The sequence below is a fragment of the Pyxicephalus adspersus genome, chromosome 3 (genome assembly GCF_032062135.1).
Source record: "Pyxicephalus adspersus chromosome 3, UCB_Pads_2.0, whole genome shotgun sequence".
NCBI lineage: Eukaryota > Metazoa > Chordata > Amphibia > Anura > Pyxicephalidae > Pyxicephalus > Pyxicephalus adspersus.
In genome coordinates this window covers 49846841-49868068 of record NC_092860.1, presented here as the reverse complement: position 1 = coordinate 49868068, position 21228 = coordinate 49846841, and the positions used below count along the sequence as shown (strand labels likewise).

Genomic DNA, 21228 nt, shown 5'->3' with positions numbered 1-21228 from the left:
CTCAAATCCACAAATTAATTCATTACAGGTATGACTCTATACCAGTCCCATGTGGGGGATATTGTGTTTGTGTGCAGTAAACCTATTTAGTTAGGATCCTATAGGAAGGTTGTGTAAGATGAATGGTCACATTTGAGGAACAGTCGGTCCTCAAACGAAGATCTGTGTTTAACCTCCCCAAACTTCATCTTAAACTTTTCTGAAGCTGAAACCTAAATTAAAGCTTTTCAAAAAGAAATTATTTCCATGGGCAAAAAGAAACCCCTTCCCGTGGTAGGCATGCAGGCTTCCTAATGTCCTCCAAATTGTAGCTTTATGCTTGGCTTGTTTCCTCTTTTTTTAATATCTGGAGCAAGCATGCAGATCTGGATATTTGATTTTGCAAATGCTTTACAGGTACTTTACTTTAACCCTACTAAAGCCAGTTGGTCAGTATACTATTTGGACAACTAACATGTTCAAAAAGATATTGTCTGCGCTACCTCTGTGTGTGTGGTTTAAATATAAAGGGCCTTGACTCTGGGGCAAAAAGTGAGTTGTTTTGTACAGCCTGGGCCTTTAATCCAAGGGACTTTACAGAGACATGGATACCAGGTTTTAGTACTAAGTACCTACTTTAACTCTGTTTACTTCCCCTTGGACTGGTCAGATTGACTTTGAATTTTGTTTGTAAATTAGGAAGTCTATCCAAATAGGTAATTACCATGTAGGTAATTGATGACTGTCACGTTTAAAACTGTTAGTACAATTGACTAAAAAAAAAATTTAAAAAAAAATTTGGCCGTATAGAACAGCGGATACATAAATATTTGATCATATTCTTGTTTTTTGTTTGTTTTTTTTTTTGTTAAATTTAAGTATAGTTTAGTGGATTTTAAACTTAACACACCTTGCTTTTGTGGTGTTATCACTGGCTTATCTATTCTGTGAAATCTTTATGAATATATTTTTTTTCTCTTGTAGATGACAATGAATTGGAGTGGTCGATTGGTCAGAAGGATTTGGAGGTAAAGTTAAGGGTTTTTACTTTTAAACAAATGTTAACCTGAAAAATGTCCTTATCCTCATGTGTCATGTATTTTGAACATTTTTATAGCTTTGTATTTACAGTACTTCTAAAGAGATATAAATATTAATGGTACTTTTTTCTGACACCATGTAAACACAATCCTCTGGGTTTGTGACATAAATATAAAAAAAAACAGTCCCAGGGCTTGCGCTTTAAAAAAACACATTAGCAATAGAAACTGTCATATTTATTGTGCATATTTAGATATTTGTATGAACCTGTTTTTTTTTTTTTTTTTTTTTTTTTTGTTATGATCTCATACTATTGCAACTGACATTTTCAGGTTTTTCTGCTAGATATCCTGAAGTCAGGCACCAGCACTGCTTGTGTAGGTGCCCCTTCCACACCTTCTACATTTCAGTGACTACCCTCTAAGTAAGGAAATACCAAGTTGTAATTCTATTTTCAAGTGTCGCCTGGTCAGTGTCATATTGGTAAGGCACATAGCGTTCAGGTATATACAGTTAGGTTCATAAAAATTTGGACAGACAACTTTTTTTTCTAATTTTGGTTCTGTACATTACCACAATTAATTTTAAATGAAACAACTCAGATGCAGTTGAACTGCAGACTTTCAGCTTTAAATCAGTGGCTTGAACAAAAAGATTGCATAAAAATGTGAGGAACTAAAGCCTTTTTTTTTTTTTTTTTTTTTACACAATCACTTCATTTCAGGGGCTCAGAAGTAATTTGACAAATTAAAAAGCTGAAAATAAAATGTTCATTTCTAATACTTGGTTGAAAACCCTTTGCTGGCAATGTCTTGAACTCATGGACATCACCAGATGCTGGGTTTCCTCCTTTTGAATGCTCGGTCAGGCCTTTACCGGAGCAGCTTTCAGTTGCTGTTTGTTTGTGGGCCTTTCTGTCCGAAGTTTAGTCTTCCACAAGTAAAATGCATGCTCAATTGGGTTCAGATCAGGTGACTTGGCCATTCAAGAATATTCCACTTCTTTGCTTTAATAAACTCCTAGATTGCTTTGGCTGTATACTTTGGGTCATTGTCCATCTGTGTTATGAAACGCCTCCCAATCAATGTGACTGCATTTAGCTGGATTTGAGCAGACAGTATGTCTCTGAACACCTCAGAATTCATTGGGCTGCTTCTGTCCTGTGTCACATCATGGATAAACACTAGTGTCCCAGTGCCATGGCAGCCATGCATGCCCAAGCCATCACACTGCCTCCGCCATGTTTTACAGATGATGTGGTATGCTTTGGATGAGCGGTTCCACGCCTTCTCCATACTTTTTTCTTTTTCTTTTTTTTTCATCTGTTCAAATAATGTTTTTCCAGAACTGTGCTGACCTCTTTAGATGTTTTTGAGCAAAGTCCAATCTAGCCTTTCTACTCTTGAGGCTTATGAGTGGCTTGCACCTTGCAGTGCACCCTCTGTGTTTACTTTCATGCAGTCTTCTCTTTATGGTAGACTTGGATATCGATACGCCTACTTCCTGGAGAGTGTTGTTCACTTGGTTGGTTATTGTGAAGGGGTTTCTCTTCATCATGGAAATGATTCTGCAATCATCCACCACTGTTGTCTTCCGTGGAGGTCCAGGTCTGTTGGCGTTGCTGAGTTCACCAGTGCTTTGTTTCTTTCTCATGATGTACCAAACTGTAGATTTTGCCACTCCTAATATTGTAGCAATTTTTTGGATGGGTTTGTGCAGCTTAAGGATGGCTTGTTTCACCTGCATGGAGAGCTCCTTCTGACCGCATGTTGTCTGTTCACAGCAAAATCTTCCAACTCCCCCCCCAAATCAACTCCAGGCCTTTTATCTGCTTAATTGATAATGACATAATAAAGGAATGCCCACACCAGCCCATGAAATAGCCTTTGCGTCAATTGTCAAATTACTTTTAAGCCCCTGAAATGAAGTGATTGTGTAAAAAAAAAAAAAAAAAAAAGCTTTAGTTCCTCACATTTTTATGCAATCTTCTTGTTCAACCAATTGAAATAAAGCTGAAAGTCTGCGGTTCAACTGCATCTGAATTGTTTCATTTAAAATTAATTGTGGTAATGTACAGAACCAAAATTAGAAAAGTTGTCTCTTGTCTAAATATTTATGGACCTAACTGTATTCAGGAGAGGAGGCAAGTGTCAAAATTCATACCATATACATAATGATCACCCTGTGTTTGTGAGCTTTGGGGTACTCTTAGACTTTAGACTTTGTAGACTTTTTTGTTACATGATGATACAGGTTTGCCATAAATAAAACATTTTGAAAACTGCTTGCAAAAAGAATGTTCCAAAAAAAAAAAAAAAAAAAAAGATTGCCCTTCAGTACTTAATCTGTGGCCTTCAGGAAAATCCAAACACTTACTGCTAGCACAAGTTACTAATGGGTGGATTAAATGTGCCAGTGTGTATATGTAATATCTTGTTTTTTCCTTAAATCTTTTAGGCCCAAACTGGTAGCTTTTCTAGGAGACGATCCAGCCGTTACTACACAGAGGACAAAGATGTTATATGCAGAAATTGTAACTTTCGAGGACATCTGTCGAAGAATTGTTCTGTTCCCAAGGTATATTTTCATGTTGGCCCCTATCACATTAGTTTTTTTATTATTATATCTTTATTTTTAAATTGCCAATGTATTACTGGGAGCTGAATATAACTTAATAGTTCAACTTTTAAGGAAAAATTGCTATTGTTTAACATTTTTGCTTGTAAACACCACTTTCAACATAATGGACAAAATTATAATGACAATCTGCTCTAATCTCTAATCCATGAGCTGTAGAATGATATAAAGTGTATTCTCTTAGTGTCTGTAGTCTAAAGCTGCGTACACACGGCAAATTTTTCTCGCCCGATAATCGGTATCGGCCAATTATCGGGCGAAAATCTGCCGTGTGTACAGTCGGTCGTCGTCCATCGTCCGACGACCGTCCTGGCGGATCCATGGACGATGGACGACGACCGATCCTAATGAAAGGGAAAGGGAGAGCGCGCAGCAGGGTGCCGCTCCGTCGCTCTCCCCCTCCCCTCTCCATAGAGCATGAACGGTGCTGTATGTACAGCATCGTTCATGCATCGTGCAGTCTTTTCTCGTTGGAAAGGATCGTGAAAGATCCTTTCCAACGAGAAAAATTGCAGGTGTGTACGCAGCTTTAGACTGTATACATATTCTTTGCATTGCAAGCCATTCTACCTGGCTTCTGATATTGTGATACTCATATTTTGCAAATAAACACCCTCTAACCTTTCAGTACCCAAATTATGCATAGTCTGATTGTACAAAACTGACGTTCAGTATCTCTGCACCCCATAATACAGCACATAGCCTTGGCAACACTTGTGGTTGTCGATATATTTACTATTTCCTGGAATTAGTGATCACTTCTATTATCTGTGTAGTAGTGGATTCGATTGTGGGTAATGATATGGATCAGTATTGCTTAATAATATATCACCCTCTGTGTTGTACCCTTAAGATAAAAAGCTTGCATAGTTAATTATTGGAAGAATGTATTGTTTGTTTTTAGACCTTTTTTTCATGTTTTTTTTTTCTTTACAATTAGAAACTACCAGCCTGTTGCCTCTGTGGGCAGAGAGGACACATTCAATATTCCTGTTTAACCCCTTACTGTGTAAACTGCTTCCTGCCTGGTCATTGTTATCAGGAATGTACAGAAAGACCCTATTGGCAAAAGAAATGTCATCGTTGTGAAATGATTGGTCACTATGCCGATGTAAGTAGGACATATGTTTTTATTTTTGCTGTTTTACATTATAAATGAAATGAATATATTTGAAATAGTAGATCTTTGAAAGGTTGCTGTTCTTATCTACGTTTTAGGAAGTGCCCAAAAAAGTGTCACATCTCCTCTCTAAAAAAAACATTATTTTTTTTTAGGGAAACTAATGACATTTTATTATCTAAAACAAGCTATAACAATGTAGATATTTCCAACAAAATATGGCATAGCTAGGTATTTTGTTTTCTCTTTCAAACCTCATTCGTAAATGTAATTCAGCAAGCAGCAGAGGTTGGGGAGGATGGACAAAACACTTTGTTTAAAGCTTGCCTTGCACTCATAAGCAAGGTCCACCAAATTAGTCAGGGCCCTTTCCTCTACAAGATGTACTTACCTTACCCCTGAATCCGCACATCAGATGGCGTAATCTTGGCAACATCCCAAGGAATGCTAGGTAATTCATATGTCACAAGCAAATGCTCAAGCTTTTGAGATATGGAACACTCACCTTTCCCTGGAATATCACTATATGGATTGTGATGCCACCCTTGTTTAGGGGCTGTGGGTAGAAGGTAAGGCTGTTATATTTACTAACTTTTTCCCTGCTGCTTTTTTTCCACTTAAATGTTTAAGTTATTATGGTGGTGATTTATTGAATTAATTTCATTACCATTTACTTTTAGTGCAAGGTCTGATTTAAATATTGAGGGTTTAAGGCCAATTCCTGTGTGTCTCTGTGGTTTTTGTGTTACCATAATAAAGATAACAGTATGGTTCTGGGAACTGATATGTTTAGAGTTCAAGTAAAGTAAGAATTGTCACCTGCTGCCTCCCTCCAGTTTTAGCTTTGTGGTTTTCCTTTCATTTCATGGTGGGTGGGATTAGGGGTTATCTACTTACTGCTATCATATTTGACAGGTGTTACAAATGACAGGAACTAAGGTAAATCCCCTAACCCTGGGGACACAGATGACAGTAAAATAATTTTGTGTAGTAACATGATGATAGTCTAGAACTCTGTCAGGATTTCATTGTTGTCTCCGCCTATAGGATTCCTCCTCATTTCCTGTTGAAGTAGAAAGAAATTACATTAAGGAAAGAAAGACTGACAGAAACTCTTACCCTTGCACACTCTCATCCAAAACAAAAGCAAAACTTTGGGGTTGGGATTTACTTTTAGAATTGTAGTATTACCAAAAACATATATATTAAATATCTAACCCTGCATAGCTCCTATATTTTCTCTTTTGCAATTTATATCTTATATCTATGAAGACATCAGCGTTTACTGGAATCTCTGATCTTTAGGCTGCACTTGTCCTAGGAAATAGGACGTCCACCTAGCAACAGTTGGTGGGTTTAGGCCTTTAGGTTTACCTCCTAATGCTTCTCTGAAAAGAAAGTGAGAAAGCAGACACGTAAAGCTCCACTCTCACAGCAGCTTTTGTGAGAGTTGCTGGTTTTTCTTCTTTCCAGGAAGCAGATTGCTAATCCTTCACCTAAAGGTAAAAGATGGTGATAGGTAATTATTGGTAGATTATTGGATTCTTCTAGGTGAAATATCATGCAAATAAATCAAACATGTATACACTTTTTTGCCAGGAATATTGGATTGAATTTTTTAGGATTCTGTTAAGGTGAAACACCATGACCAGACAATGAGAAATTTAAATTGTAGGGCACACCTGTGACTTGGGGAAATGGCATTTGTTTTAAAGCGGGCTTTCATGTCTATTTACCTTAATCTAAATTATTTTCTAGTCCTAATGGTATTGGTTTTAGAAACTGGTTCAGGTCTTATACATTTAGGACCAGTCTTACTCCTCTAGTTAGAAAACAGGTAACCAGACCTCCCTTGAACATTCCCCTGTGGAAAACATCCAGGTCCATATGTTTCAGTGGCAGTAAATAGCAGATTCTATGTTTTTATAAATAAAGAAAGCTGTCAGGAAAGAGATGCCGATCTCACGCATGAGCAGTGAGATCGGTTTTCTTTTTTTCCCTTTTACAGTAGGCTACGTCACCTAATCTCACACCTGCGCGCAGTGCAAGATCGGGTGACGTACCCAGAAGAAGGGCAAAGATGGTGGCACCCAGCGCTTCCTCTGCCAATAAGAATTCCAGGACAGAGTAGGACCCGATCGAAAAAAGCTCCAGCGTGATCAAAGGATCTGCCGAATTAAAGGTAAGTGTCATTATTTTATATTTTTCAGTTTAGTTCAGCTTTAACAAATATCTATAATTAGTGTTGAGCGGACCCGAACCGGACGAACCCGAACTTCCAGGTGTTCGCTCATCCCTATCTATAATAAAAATTTCAGTGCATTATCTATAAATGGTAGTAATCAGTGTACTTTCTGTTGTAGAAGCTAATATGTCCAAAACAAATGCACTTCCCTGCAACATCCTTTCTCAGAAATATGCTTCTTGGGTTGAAGGAATCATGGCAGGAGGATTAGCATTGCATACATTCTGTAATGAAGATAACCAGGCAAGAATTGATTTAAAAGGTTTTGCAGCATAGCATTTTACAGTAGAGAAGAATTCACCAGGTTTAAAGTTCAGAAATGAAATCAATAGCATTATAATTAGTGTTGACTTATTTGTCAATGGTGAATGTTCTGGCAGCCCTGTTTTTGAGCAAGTTCTTTGATATGAATGTCAAATGGAATCTCGACTTGCTGATGTTCTGGCTGATTTATGAACATTGCTGGCAAATGATCTGAAGTGTATTTAGCATTCCAAATAATTGTATATTATTTATAAAAGAACTGATTCACATTAACTAGGAATAAACCCTAAGCTAATAATATTTAGTTTGCTAAAACACTGTTTATTATGTTATTATAGTATTTGAATTTTTATAATACAATTTAAATTGTTGCATGTTAGAGATGCTAATATCATGCAGGCCTTTTCAGCCTATATAAATTCAAAGTGGCAATGGAACTAAGGCATTTCTTGTTTCCTGATAGTGACATGTCTGCATTACAACAACTTGTAGTCTATATTGGACCATATGTGATAGGGTTACAACACAGGAGTGCAGTTGGAAGACAGGGTTCTATCTCTCCCCCCAGCTTGGGAACATTGGTAGCAGTAAGCCAGATATTAGGAAGAACATTGTTGTGTTTGTTTACTACATAGCAGATAGTGTGAGCATTATTGAATTCCTGATTTAATAACTAGTCAATTGTAAAGCTGTTCTGAAAACCAAAATCATTTTTGGGCACACTTGTTTATTAAATGGAATGCAAGGACCCTGAATCATGGAATTGATTACACTGCAATAAAGAACTTAGAGTGAGCTGCTGATGATCCCTTTACCTCAACACTTTGGACTCCTGGTAGCTGTCTTTTTGAGGGGAACTGTTTTTCCTATGAGAAGTATTGGTGATCTCTATCTCAATTTGGCTCATGAAGTGGACTTTATCTATGAAACGCGTCGGGAAATAATTAAGAATAGCATTTAGAATCCTATTTCATATCTGTTTATAAAGTGCTCTTAATATTTTATGGTGAATAAAATATTGTTATTTTATATCATTATGTTGAAATTCTGCATTGAAAAAGTGCCCTAAAAGTCCACTATTCTTGTTTTTCTTTGTATTACACTGTAAAGAAAAATGTATTCTAAAGCATTCTGTCGCTTGGATTTAAAAAAAAAAAAAAAAAGGGCTGTTTTTAGCCTCTCTGGAATGACCAGAGCTAGGCTAAAGTAAAACGATAACCTTTAAAACATGATTTAGTAAATTGGTACATTTTTTTGTAATGTAATATTTAAAAAACAAATTCAGTTCATGTATGATGGCAGTCATAATTGAATTTAACTCTGTTAAAAAAAAAAAAATGTTGGGACCTACAGGTAGACCTGTGCTCTTAGGTCCATTGAACTAGGGGAAACACCGTGATAAACATGTAAAGGGATTGTGGGAGTAAATCCTATTAAAATGTTCAAAGTGATCATAGCAACGGTAAAATTACCCCATCTTTACTTTTATGAGACCACTACCAATTTTGAGATTTCTTTCTATAAAATGTCATTTATTGACCTACTTTGGGAAAAAGAAAATGGTAGACCTAAGGAAAAAATGCTTACAAGCGCTCTCGGCTAATATTCTTCACCTATGACCCCATCACTAAAACTTGAATCCGGACGAATTTTTGGCTCCCTTCTCCTGCATAACAATGTTTTGAATATTGCTAGTGTTATTAAAGCATTTGCTTTCTAGTAGGGCCTTGTAATGGGAAGGCTGTAACAGCAAGCGGCTTTGACAAAACACCAGAGGATTCTGTTAAAAAGTTGTGTTTAGTAATTGTAGGCATCGTGTCAGAGCATAACTGACTGGGAGCTGAAGGATTTTCTCTGTGAGATGAGTTGCTGTGCCAGCAGGGACTCGAGTCTCCTGGGCCAGCCATGCTCTCATTAAGATTTGCCGCCAGCAGTGGCGGTGTTTTGCCAAGTATGTGACGTCCTGTTATTGTATGCTTGGCTTGTCAGCCCACAGCTTCCTGACACTCACTTATGTCACCCTTTTTATTCAGGAAAGGAAGGAGCTTTTGATAATTTGACAAGACAAGCTCTTAAACGATCTAGGTCATGGCCTTCCCTGTCTGTGATTGTGAACATATTTCCTGAAAGCCCTGTCACTCATCACAGCAACATTTTCTCCTAGGGAGCACACAGGCTTGTTGCGAGACTCTTGTCAGCTCATACATTTTGGTTATTCATATATCAAATACTGTAGTCGATTTTTTTTTACGCTATTCCCTCCCTTTACTTATTGCAAATACTAGCATGTTAGTGCAGCTAATCCTTTCTCCAGTGCTATGTTCCCAGAAGGGTTGTGTACAAGAGTTCTCTTTGGTACAAGGCAGACAACTGGCCAAGAGGAGCTGAAAAGGAAGGCAAGGCCGCTTAGTGGTGTTTTTGTGTTTGCTCACTGTTGTGGAAACACAAGAACTGGTGGCAAGGGCCCTGCCTATTGAGCACTTGAGTCTCAGTCTGCTGTCAGGGGCTGTTTAAGATTGAGTGTTTTATTTTCTTTGATGTTCACATTTGAGAATGGGGAAGTGGGAATTAAACAACAGATGCACTAAGCTGTTTTTAACTCGTAAAACAATAATTAGCACCTGATAAAATTCAATATGGGTGCACAAAGTGCATCTCAAGGCCCCTTGTTTCTTCTGATGTGGCAGCTTCTTTTGTGAGATTATTTTATGAATACCAAAGGACCTCTTCTGCCGTATTACCAGTTGATTTGATATTAAAACATTTCGGTGGGTGGTGGGGCAGTAGCAAACTCGCACTTGGGTAATTTAATTCCTCCCATTTTCACCTAACGTCCAGTTTGAATACAACATTTAATGTCTGTGTAATATGTGCAAATATTAGAGGTTACATCACAGGGTACACAATAGGCGGCCTATTCCAAAGGTTTTTCCTGCCCACTTCCGCCTCTTGGCTTCATGTCAGTGACTGTGAAATGTTATACCTTTCAAGTAACAATCAAATTTGTATCATTTGCTTTTTGGTACAGCTTTCTGCATTACATTGGCTTCTGTGTAAAAAAAATCCCCAGAGGACGGTGCAGTAGCTATATATAAAGTCCATCTGGTTTGCATATTACTTAATACAAGTACTACAAGTACTGTTAATTAAAAAAAAAAAACTGATAATACTGATAACTCCTAAAATTAACAACTTAAAAACATAACCCTGAAAATGAATCCAAACCACTCTGCAAAAAAAACTTATCCTAGACCTTTAAGTAGAACAATTTGTCAAAATATAAATTGCATATGTGATATAGACTGACTATAACATTAGGAACTGGTTCCAAATATTTTTGCTAGGTACCAACTAAAATGTTTTGTAAATACCTGTTAATCTTGGGTAGGCATTTTGGATAAGAAAATTACTGCTGCTGTAACTGCTTGGTTGCTAATATTAGTCAATAGCATCACCTAGCTCTGCCAAAAGGGCCTTAGATTGACAACACATTGCTTTATTTGTAGGTGTTTGGAGTAATGATTTAAGGATTAGCTATGTCACTCCCAGCACTGTCTAGGAAAGTGCATAAGATATCAGTTGTGGAAGATTAAAAAAAAAAAAAAAAAAATCATATATGGCAAATAAAATGCAGTTAGGATTATTCCTAAATGCCTAACCTTAAGCCCTAAATGAAATCCCCCCCCCCCCCCCAAACCCTAATACACTGGCCTTTTCATAACACTGCTTTCTTACTGATATTTAGCCCTTCGCCCCATCCAGGTGACTTGTTTCTGTAACACCTTAAGGAAGAAAATATATTATCGATCAGGTCAAGCAAGTAGATGCTACATTGTGCAGTGTATGCTGTATTAAATGAAAACTGTAGAGCACCATTGTTGTCCATCTTCTAAAATTTGGCTTCAACATTATGGGGTCTGTTTGTAAAGTGGTGAATTTGACATTCCCTGGTGGAGAATCTTCCAGATCTATGTGTTTCAATGGCAGTAATTGATTCTCCACCAGGGAATGTTTCAGTGAATGTCACATTCACTGCTTTATTAACAGACTTATTTGAGGTACTGATGCGAAACAAGTATGCAGATCAGGGATTATGACTTCACTTGCTGCCTGACTTTTCTGATTTAGTGACTCAAAAAGTTTTGAAACTAGAGATAGCCAGACAACTAGCAGTTTGAGAGGTTTGTCATCAGTGTGACCCCTTAGGTAGAACAGCATAGTTTTACAGACCTCCCAAATTGCTGGACAATCAACATCTATCTTCATAAATAATAATTGTATATGTGTGTGTTATATGTGGGGGTATAGATATAGGAGTGTTTACTAATTAGAACTGAAGAATTTGCCTGAATAAATTTGCAAAACATTTCTAACTTACAAGAACTCCAGTTCCATGTGCCGGTTTCATTGAAAACATCACTCTGCTTTACCAAAAAACAAGTCCAACCTCCCCTACCTAGCCATCTAACCTAACAGAGTTAGTAAAAATCAGCTGACCACACAGGATAGGGAAAATGGTATTGCTGTTTCTAAAGTGTTCATGTCACCACATTTATGTATTTGTTATATATTTTAAACAATTGTGCCATCCCTTCTAGGTGTGAATTATTTCTTTGACCCCCCCCCCCCCATATTCAATCTATATTTATAATAATATTGAAGTTCTTTGTAGATTTCTTTTAATTATGTAATAAAACACTGACCTTTCTAAATGCCCTGGCATAGGGCGTCCCCTGACCGCTTATATGAATTCATAAGGAATTTCACCACCAAAAATGGTAAAATCTTCTAAATAACATTATATAAGCCTGCTTTTAGCTGACAGATGCGATTCAAACAAATACAAAGAAGTCAGGTAGTATATTGGTATTTTCTAGCATGTGCAATTGTTTGTTTTTTTTTGTTTTATTTCGTAATAACACTTGTATGTGCCATTATTTTTAAATGTCTCTATCCTGTATTTTTTTCACTAAAAAAGACTGTGTCTGTTTACACTTGCATTAAGTAAACTTAGATTTCTGGTTGCTTTAGTAACCTAAATCCTCATGTTTCTCTGGAGGAGAAAATAGATGCAATCAGGAGTTAAATAGACATTTAAGTCATTTCTTGTTGTTTATCTTTGGTGTTACTATTGCTTTTATGTACAGGTATGTTCAATGTCACCTCTCAAAACGGGAGGTAATCATTTGCTGTATGTGTATCAGTTCGTTTTGATAGAAATGTTTATTTATTGTCTGCCTTTAAAAATGATACATTTATCTATGTAGCTAAGAGGTTTCAAAAATAATGGAATTGCTGTGAGTGAAGTCTTCCTATTAGGTCAGAAACTGCAAACATAATGAATGCTGTTAAAAAAGAAATAAAAAATCCAGCAAAAGTGTTGGCAATATGTGTGCATAAAAGGATGTTTTTAAATTACATCCAATAATAAGAAATTTAGTTGATAAGTTTCTGATATTTAACATCCTAATATGCTATGCTATTCCATTAATTTATTGTGGGTGTTTTTTTTATTTAGGGAGTTGATCTATCAGAGGTCCTGGACCTTATGGTATATGCAAGCTTTTTGTATATCCAAGCACTCTGAAAGCGTAGTGTGTTTAGTTTTATGGTGCTTTATAGTAAATATGGCCTTGGATATCACTTTAGATTCTTGTCTCTTAGCCCTGATTCCAATGCTGGCAACGCATCTGTGAGCAGATGTTTTTATTTGGATTGTGACAGCCAGGAAAATTAGTTTTTTCCAGCTGCCAGTAAATATGAAAACAAACAAGAAGCAATGTACAAGGTCTAAATAACGGTAAATGGCATCATATCTAGGATACCGGTCTAGACCATAAAACAGTTAATTGCTAAACATGGTGTGAAATACGCTTTATAACCCATACAATGCAATGACTGTAAAAACAAGTAACTTACCTAGGACATAGTTAAACGGCGTGCTGTACCCCAAAGTCATTTTCCAGTCTAGTTATCTTTTGTTCAAAAATGATAATATGGGTAGGATGGGGTGGCATGAAGTTTTTTGGTTAACATTAACAGTAACATACTGTAACCATATGTTAAGCAAGGGTTAGAAAAGACAAGTCAGGATGTAGCATTTACAAAATGTGAGAAAAACCTTTCTTACTGTAAAAGAGTAGAACTTAACTGTGCAGTGTCAGATAGCAAATTATTCTTGGGGTAATTTTGGTTTCAGTGTTTTTTTTATATTTTTAAACAAATAAGGTAAGTAATAGATACATAGAACTTGTGCAGTTAATAATCACACTTCCAAGGCATTTGTAAAAGCAATTATTTTCAGTTATTTGGACAAATATGTTTCTAAATAAATCAATACAATCTTTTTTCAAAAGTAAATGTGACATTAAAAACTTTTATTAGATTTTTTTTTGTTTCTTACTAATCAGTATTGATGCCTCTAAGACTTTCGTATGAGCATTTGTTTAAAATGCACTCACACCTCTGCATTTCAGGGCAATGAAGGTGTGGTACTTGCTGCATCTTTTGAGCAGTTTCCAGTACAAATCACCTTCCATAGGTCTGAATATAACAACATGCACCTAAAAGACACAAAACAATTCACAGGACATCAAAACTCTTTAAATGTTTACCATTTTTGTTTTCAGTTTTTATTGTTTATTTTATAATGTAGGGAAACATCAGTGTATTTTTCTCCTGATTTTGGGGTCAGCTCCCCCTCCCCCTCCCCCCCATGCTGAAATAAATAGAACAGTACAAAAAGATCCCCAAAAGTTGGAGGTGTAGGCTTTTTCTGGCTTACTTAAATTGGCAGGGTGTGTTAAAGCAGTGTAAAATTCAATTAAACAGTGCAGCCAGGTTTTTTGAAGCTGAAATCCAGACCCTTTCACTTAAGCTTCTTCTTTCCCTGTGACCGGCACCCGCGGATGCTGGATTATGCCAAAACCAACAGGCTGTAAAGCACCTTGTTTCATGCTGTTGACTGATCAATATTTCTTATATTGCAGGCTTGCCCAGAAATATGGAGGCAGTACCACCTAACTGTAAGTAGATCCACCTTGATTATTCTCTCTTACGACTAAACTATTTACTCTTCCATGAAGTTGTAAGCACAAAAATGTAGTCAGGTGCCCTGAGCTGAAAGATAATCAGAGACTGAAGAGAAGATTTTTTCTGGACTGTAGGATACAGCAGTAAGCCGGTATCATGGCTTATATGCACTTCTTAAGCTGGAGACGGTAAAGTCAAAAATATTGACTAGGTTTAAAAAAAATTCCAATTATATCTCTAGGTACAGAACAGAATATTAACACACATTTCTTACTGTGACCAGTTCATTTCTTGACATTTCCACCTTAGCATTTATCATTTTTAAGTCTATTTACAATGTAATTCTGCTCTCCAGAGTTACATTTTAGGAATTCCTATTAACTTTAGATATATGCTAACTTCTTAACTATATATTACTGATCAAATCATAGGGTCGCTAAATTATTGTTATGCAAATACACACCATTGATTTATATTTTAGCAAATACACCATATATATAATACATATTTATATTTTTTTTTCCAGTGTATATAGATCCACAGGTGTGAACACTACATTTTTAACCTCTCTAAAATATATTTTTGGTAGAAATTCCATTGAGAGTATTAAAGTTTTGGAAACATGATTGGGTTGCGCTTATGACGATGACTCTATCATCATTGACTTACGTTGCCAGTGAAAAGTTGAGCTGATACCAGTGGTTCCCGCATGACTCTACATACAGTAAATCTGTGTGTTTTGTTATTACCGGCTTGTATACATGAAAGTTTTAAAACAAAACTGTTAGTGTGAATTTTGGTATAAATCCTGTGTGAGTACACGTTTAATTTTATATGATTAACAAAATGTTAAAAACACAATTATGAAATTAAATTACCACAATCTGGAAAGCAAACTATTGCAGAATACCTCCAAAGTTTTTCTTTAGCGTAGTCTGTAAAACATGCTTTTAAATGCTAAGAGAAAGTGTGCCATCTGCTGGTTTGCAGGAGTATTGCACAGTGTTCACTCCAGTAAGTCTGCATGCCATCTAATAATTATATTGAAGTACTGGTCATCTGTTTATGAGCTTGTGCTGATGAAGATACCTAGCTGACATATATTGATTTAGTACGCACATAAACTAGCTGAACTCTTTTTAATGTGATGGTGATCAATGAAATATGATACAGGTCATTTGCTTGCAGCATGAATGTATTTGTTCTGAATGATAAATCAACATGCTAGTTAATAATAAAGGACCCCAGGATGTGCCTTTCGCATATTGCTGTGTAGAACTTGTAAGTGTGTAGTTTTTTGTTTTTACATTTTATTATGAAAACTTTAGCATGAGAACTTACAAGCAATTCAAGAATTATGTTTTTAAGAATCATTTATATAGTTTCTACTTTAGTCAATATATGTCCAAAGAATGTAACTTACTTGGGAGATCCTAAAATTGGTGGCTTCTATGGCTATTTCCTTTTCTAAAACCTATTTGTGCCATAAAATATATATATCTTATCTGAAAGTCAACCTTGCAGGCTGCCCATGTGTACATACCTAGCACTGATGTGATATTGTCCTTAGCGAGCATCTGAGAACTGAAAACACATGATTATGTTTTGTCTATTAGCTGTTGTTCACAGTAGACATGTGGCCACTGCATTTACAGCTGGGTATTTTTTTAATTCCTCCAAATTTTGTAGCGTTATGGTTGTTCCTTGGGACAATGTTTATAACATGTTCCAAGTATGTGTGTGTGTGTATATGTGTCTTCAATTTTATTCTACATTACTTGCATTGTTTAAAGTGTGTGTGTGTGTGTGTGTGTATGTATGTATGTGTGTATATATATATATATATATATATATATATATATATATATATATATATATATATATTAACATTGAAAATGCAGTCTTTTATGTTACTACAGCTATTTTGATATATGTTCCACCTTGTTAGATTGTATATTGTCCTGTTGAGGATATTTTAAAAGCAGAAACTTCGCATAGATAGCCATAGATATATAATAATGACATATTGTGGTAATCCAATGACTTGTCAGTTTATTTGGGAGAAAAAAAGTTATTATTTTTAGTGAAAAGTATCCTGCGATAACCTGATGCTTTCAGAAAAAAAGAATCTTTGAAAATTAGATTTTTTCTTCTTCTAATTTTCCACTTTAGGATACAATGTTTTACAGTGCATCAACATTTGTAAAAATACACTTGCATATTTACTGCCTTGTTTTCTCTGAGATGTTTGTAAATCTAGATTTGTAAAGAAAGTTTTTAGTGTTGTCAGGAGGAATCTTGATATATATGTTAGAAAACACGGCATGGACAAAAGTGCCGATCGACCACCGCCTTCTGAAGTCTTCAGATAGCTAAACTAAACCTCATTAACAGAAAACCAAAATATCCCAAATACCTTTAAAGTGTATTTTATAAGTTGCATCTGCATTTTTCTATTTTACTGCATTTGTGTAAAAAAAAAAAAAATATGAACTACTTACACACCTTGTGTTATCTACGGTATACGCTGTAAGTCATTTTTCCTAGCAATATTAAAACTACAGGCTGAGTACACCCTACATAAACCTGGCATTAAAATAAACTACTTGCACTTTATGAATATACTCCATACTTGGGACCTTAATATAAAATAGGAGTTTGCTGTTGAGGGTAGAACAAACTTTTTTGCTTGGATGATGAACATGTCTTCTATCAAGATGTAGTAAATCCTTTGGTTAGAAAGGGGTTTTATTTACCTTGTAATCTGATAATAATTATTGAGACATTATCAACCCAAAATACATCCAAAGATGTGAAAGCAAATCACGGTCATCTCTGTCAGTTAAATCACTTTAGTTCCTGTTGCATGTTGACATTGTGACCGCTTCCCTCTCTTTATTATTTTTCTTTTTTATTGCACAGATTCGGTGACCTCTTATTTCACACACTTTACACATCATTTAATTCAAAGTGACAGGTGTGGCAACGTTCCCCTGTTCCTACATTTCCGCTAGACTTTATCCTACAAGGTATTTGCTCCGAATTAGCATCACTGCAGAATTTTTTTTCTTAGCATGTATTGTTTTCTACTTAAGGCTGCCTTGGCTTTGGCTCTCCAGCAGAGAGCACACTGTTGCTTGTGCCTGGCAGGGGAACGGTTTTGTTTGACAATGGATGGATTAGGATATGAAAACTGCACACTGCTGCTCCAAAAGATCTGCAGTGTTTAGCAAACTAATTACTAGGTTATCATCCATGTAAGATATGGTTACATTGTAGAACTTTGCTTAACTATTGTTTTTATATTATTTATATCGAAAAAACCCCATGAGCAGTGTTTTATTACGTGCTGATAAATGCCATGGTTATCATAAATAGTATCTTCCAGAGCATATATTTAGGTTAGAAATCTATAGACAAATGATTCAGATACCAACATGCTAATGATTCAGTAAAACTGAGAATATGAGCAAGAAAGTCCTGCAAATATACCACCCAAGTCAATTAAATGCTTCTTTTTTTTCAGGGATATCACAATATCACGGGGTTGTCAAACTTTTAGCAAAAACAAATGAAAGTCATAGAGATGCAAGGCATTTGCTAATAAATCCAGTACTAATGTTACCTGTAGTGTAGTTCTAAAATAAAAAAAAATTCTTTTTATTTTTCTTTTTATTGTACTTATTTTGATTTTAGCATATAAAATAAATATAAAATGTACATTACAATGTAGTCACTTCTGGTTAACCATCCTAGATATTTTACTTTACTAACCAGTGACTAGTGCAAAAATTTGTGACCAGCCATATTTAGTCACTTTTATCATCTAATACCCCTCCCCCCCCCCCCCCCCGCTTCCATTTTTTCAATCTTACGAAATGGCACCTTATACATTCAGAGGGTGATTTATTTATTTTTTTTAATTTTTGTTTCCCATTATAGTTCTCATTATTTACCATACAAGAAATAGATGCTTTCCAGCTTTCCAAAAAAACAGCACCTCTCTTCTTTTCATTGAGCTTTGATTTTTGTTGTCTTGTAACTCTGTATTATACGTCTTTCTAAAGGTTTGTGTCTTTTAGCTGCTAACACATATCTGTTATAATTTCTTGTGTGTGTGTGTATGTGTATTATTTTCTCTTCATACATCACCCATGCTGCTAATGAACCGTTTGAATCCATAGACTTGCATCATTTGATAATAAATTGACACAGAAAAAATATTCTTTTATGAGTGGAAAAACTACTTATTGCTGCCAAAATATTTTTTTACCAAAGTTCCAAAGATTCTTAAAGCAGGCTTTAATCCTTTGGATTTTTGTCCACACTTATATAGCTAGTAGTATTTTGTTATTTTTTTTTTACTATTTTATCTTTACTGCTTTTAAATGATTTCATGGTGTTCTATTTATTTTATGCAGAAAAATACTACATGTATATTTGTGTGTGTATATGTATGTTTTTTTGTATGTATGTGCATTAGTGTATGCAAATTAGACTTAGATTTAGTACCCTCCAATGCAGGGAAAGGAAAAAAATGCAGCAGAGGTTAAAAAAATACATTTTTGTGTTGCTCATAACAGCAAATAAAATGTTAGTGAACCAAACAATGAAAGTAAAGAATACAATAAATGTTATCTTAGTTATCACTTAGTTTATCACTTCTTCTATAATTTCCTAAAAAAAACTAGTAAAAACTCTACTATGTTTTATGTGTGTAATACTAAACAATCCTCTGTTTTTTAGTTTCTAAAACCCATACTTTGTTATCCTTTGTGACTAATAGATTTGGTACATAAGAACATCATATTTGTATTATGGCATTGGAGTACATATTCCACTTAAGTAAAATGGCACCCAAACAAGCTAATAGGCTAATATTCTTCAGCTATCCAAACATTTTCACCTCTTCGTTCTTTACTTGGTATTGTTTTGACAGGTTCAATAATCTAATCCCACAATAGGCATTTTGGTAAGTGCATGTTATTGTTCTGTCCCTTATATATTGTTGCCTAAATTATCCACAGATTTGGCATCAGTGGCACACTACCACATCAAGCATAATCTATTTAGTGATTAGGCGACCTGAGATCAGCCCAGTAACACTCACAGCTTTTATTTCAGGTTCACAGTGATATTTCACCTTATTTCAGTTTTGATTACATTAGGTAAAGCATTTCAGGTGATTCAAAAGAGCATGACAACACCGTGATTTTGTAGTAAACACTGTTTTGTAGTATCAGTACTATTAGTCTTAAGCCTTGTGGGAGTGTTTCCCTAGTGGCAGCAGATTTGGTGTTTAAAAAAAAGCATATTAGAATCAAACATAATTATTGAATGTTATAATTCTCAGAGATTAGATTTTCATTGGTATTTGTTTTAAAACAAGTTGTATGCCCCTTGTATATTAACCTTAGTGTAGACTTTGGTTGTTTTTGAGTCTTTGAAACAGTTCCGAAACTAGTGGCAAAGTAGATTTGGTTTTTTAACAGTGATTTAATGTATTCCCTGTAGTCTACACAAGGACAAAGAGAGTGAACTTTCTTCTCCACAAAGAGTACTTTTGCCTCAGAAGGGGATGTAGATAGTCAAACAAAACCCTTTTCCTAATTTTCATCAATTACTGATTAAATTAAAAGTCCTCGCTTACTCGGGAAAGACCCACCTAAAAGTTAAGTTACTCTGGCAAAAGTTTTTTCAGACTGCAATGAGGCTGGGGAGGTGACATCTAAAAAATCTTTACGGGAGGGAGGGAAAACAGTAAACTAGTGAAATGTGAATTTTCGTGAACACCAGCAAGAGGGTTGCAGCTTGTAACGAAAAAATGTCAAAGATAATAGGAAACGAAGGATATGATATAGTCAGACAAGATATAGTCACAAGATAAATAATGACCTTGGGAAATTGGTCAAGATTTAGGATTCAATCCATTAGCAATGTGAATAGTCATATGCTAAATCTTAGCTTGCAAGGGTATTTTTTTTTTTTTTTTTTTTTTTGCAATTGAGCAAAAGCAGTGTTCAGGTACAAGCACCAACAATTGCTTGGACCTAAATGCTCTTTACAGGTATCTCTAGAGAATATTTGAGACCATGAGAGGAGAGATCAGATTTAAAAGATGCAAAGATAGTGACCACTTTCTTCGCAGTTGAAGTCTCGGTGGAAAGTGGTGAATGTGTAAGTCCTTGCTGCATAAGGTCAGTGGTGAATGATATGAATATTAAGTAAGTGAAATTAGGCTGGGTCAAATATTTATTACTTTTTTGTTTAGTCTTTCTTTTAGTTTGTTTTCAAGTTGAATGGCAAGACAGATGAGGTTCTCAATTGAGGTAGAAATTCCCTTTCCAGTGAGAGGGTCTCAGAAATACCTGAGCAAAATTGATAGTGATGATGATCCACAATAGTAGGGACAATGCAAATGTAATATATTAAGTGGAGAAAGCTCATAGGTGTGTAGCAAAGAACAGCTGACTGATGTTTTTAAATAGCTATATGAGCTGTATTTCTAGTGTGGGTGCAATTATCAAAGTGATAGTCAAGGTAGATGTTATGGGCACAGACCGGTTGCATCCTTCTTGATTAAAATACCCTTCCTGTATGTTCTTGTCTGAGTAGCGGAGGTAATCTACTGACAAAGTGTGTATTGGTGAAGAACCCTTTCAGACTCTGATATTGCTACCGTGTTTCCCCGATGATAAGGCAGGGCCATCAAATAAGACAGCCCCCCCTTTTTAGGTAAAAATGAAAAATAAGCCCAACCCCCCGCAAATAACCCACCCACCGATTACTTACCAGAATCGCGTGGTGCGGTGGGTGACTCCGTGTGTGGTTCCTCCGTGTGGTTCCTCCGTGCGTCCTCTTCATGAAGAGGAAGTGACAGGACTGAAGTGACTCCGCCCACGCAAACACA

The 21228-nt window shown here is 35.7% G+C and overlaps 1 protein-coding gene across 1 annotated transcript in view; it reads left to right on the top strand.

Annotated features, from left to right (window-relative positions):
- The window catches only part of ZCCHC7 (zinc finger CCHC-type containing 7), an 86772-nt gene that overhangs the window by 48150 nt on the left and 17394 nt on the right, over positions 1-21228 (top strand). Inside the window, exons 3-6 of the mRNA XM_072404535.1 lie at positions 964-1007; positions 3478-3597; positions 4598-4768; positions 14276-14311. Coding sequence (XP_072260636.1) covers positions 964-1007; positions 3478-3597; positions 4598-4768; positions 14276-14311 — 371 coding nt within the window. The remainder of the gene's footprint in view (positions 1-963; positions 1008-3477; positions 3598-4597; positions 4769-14275; positions 14312-21228) is intronic.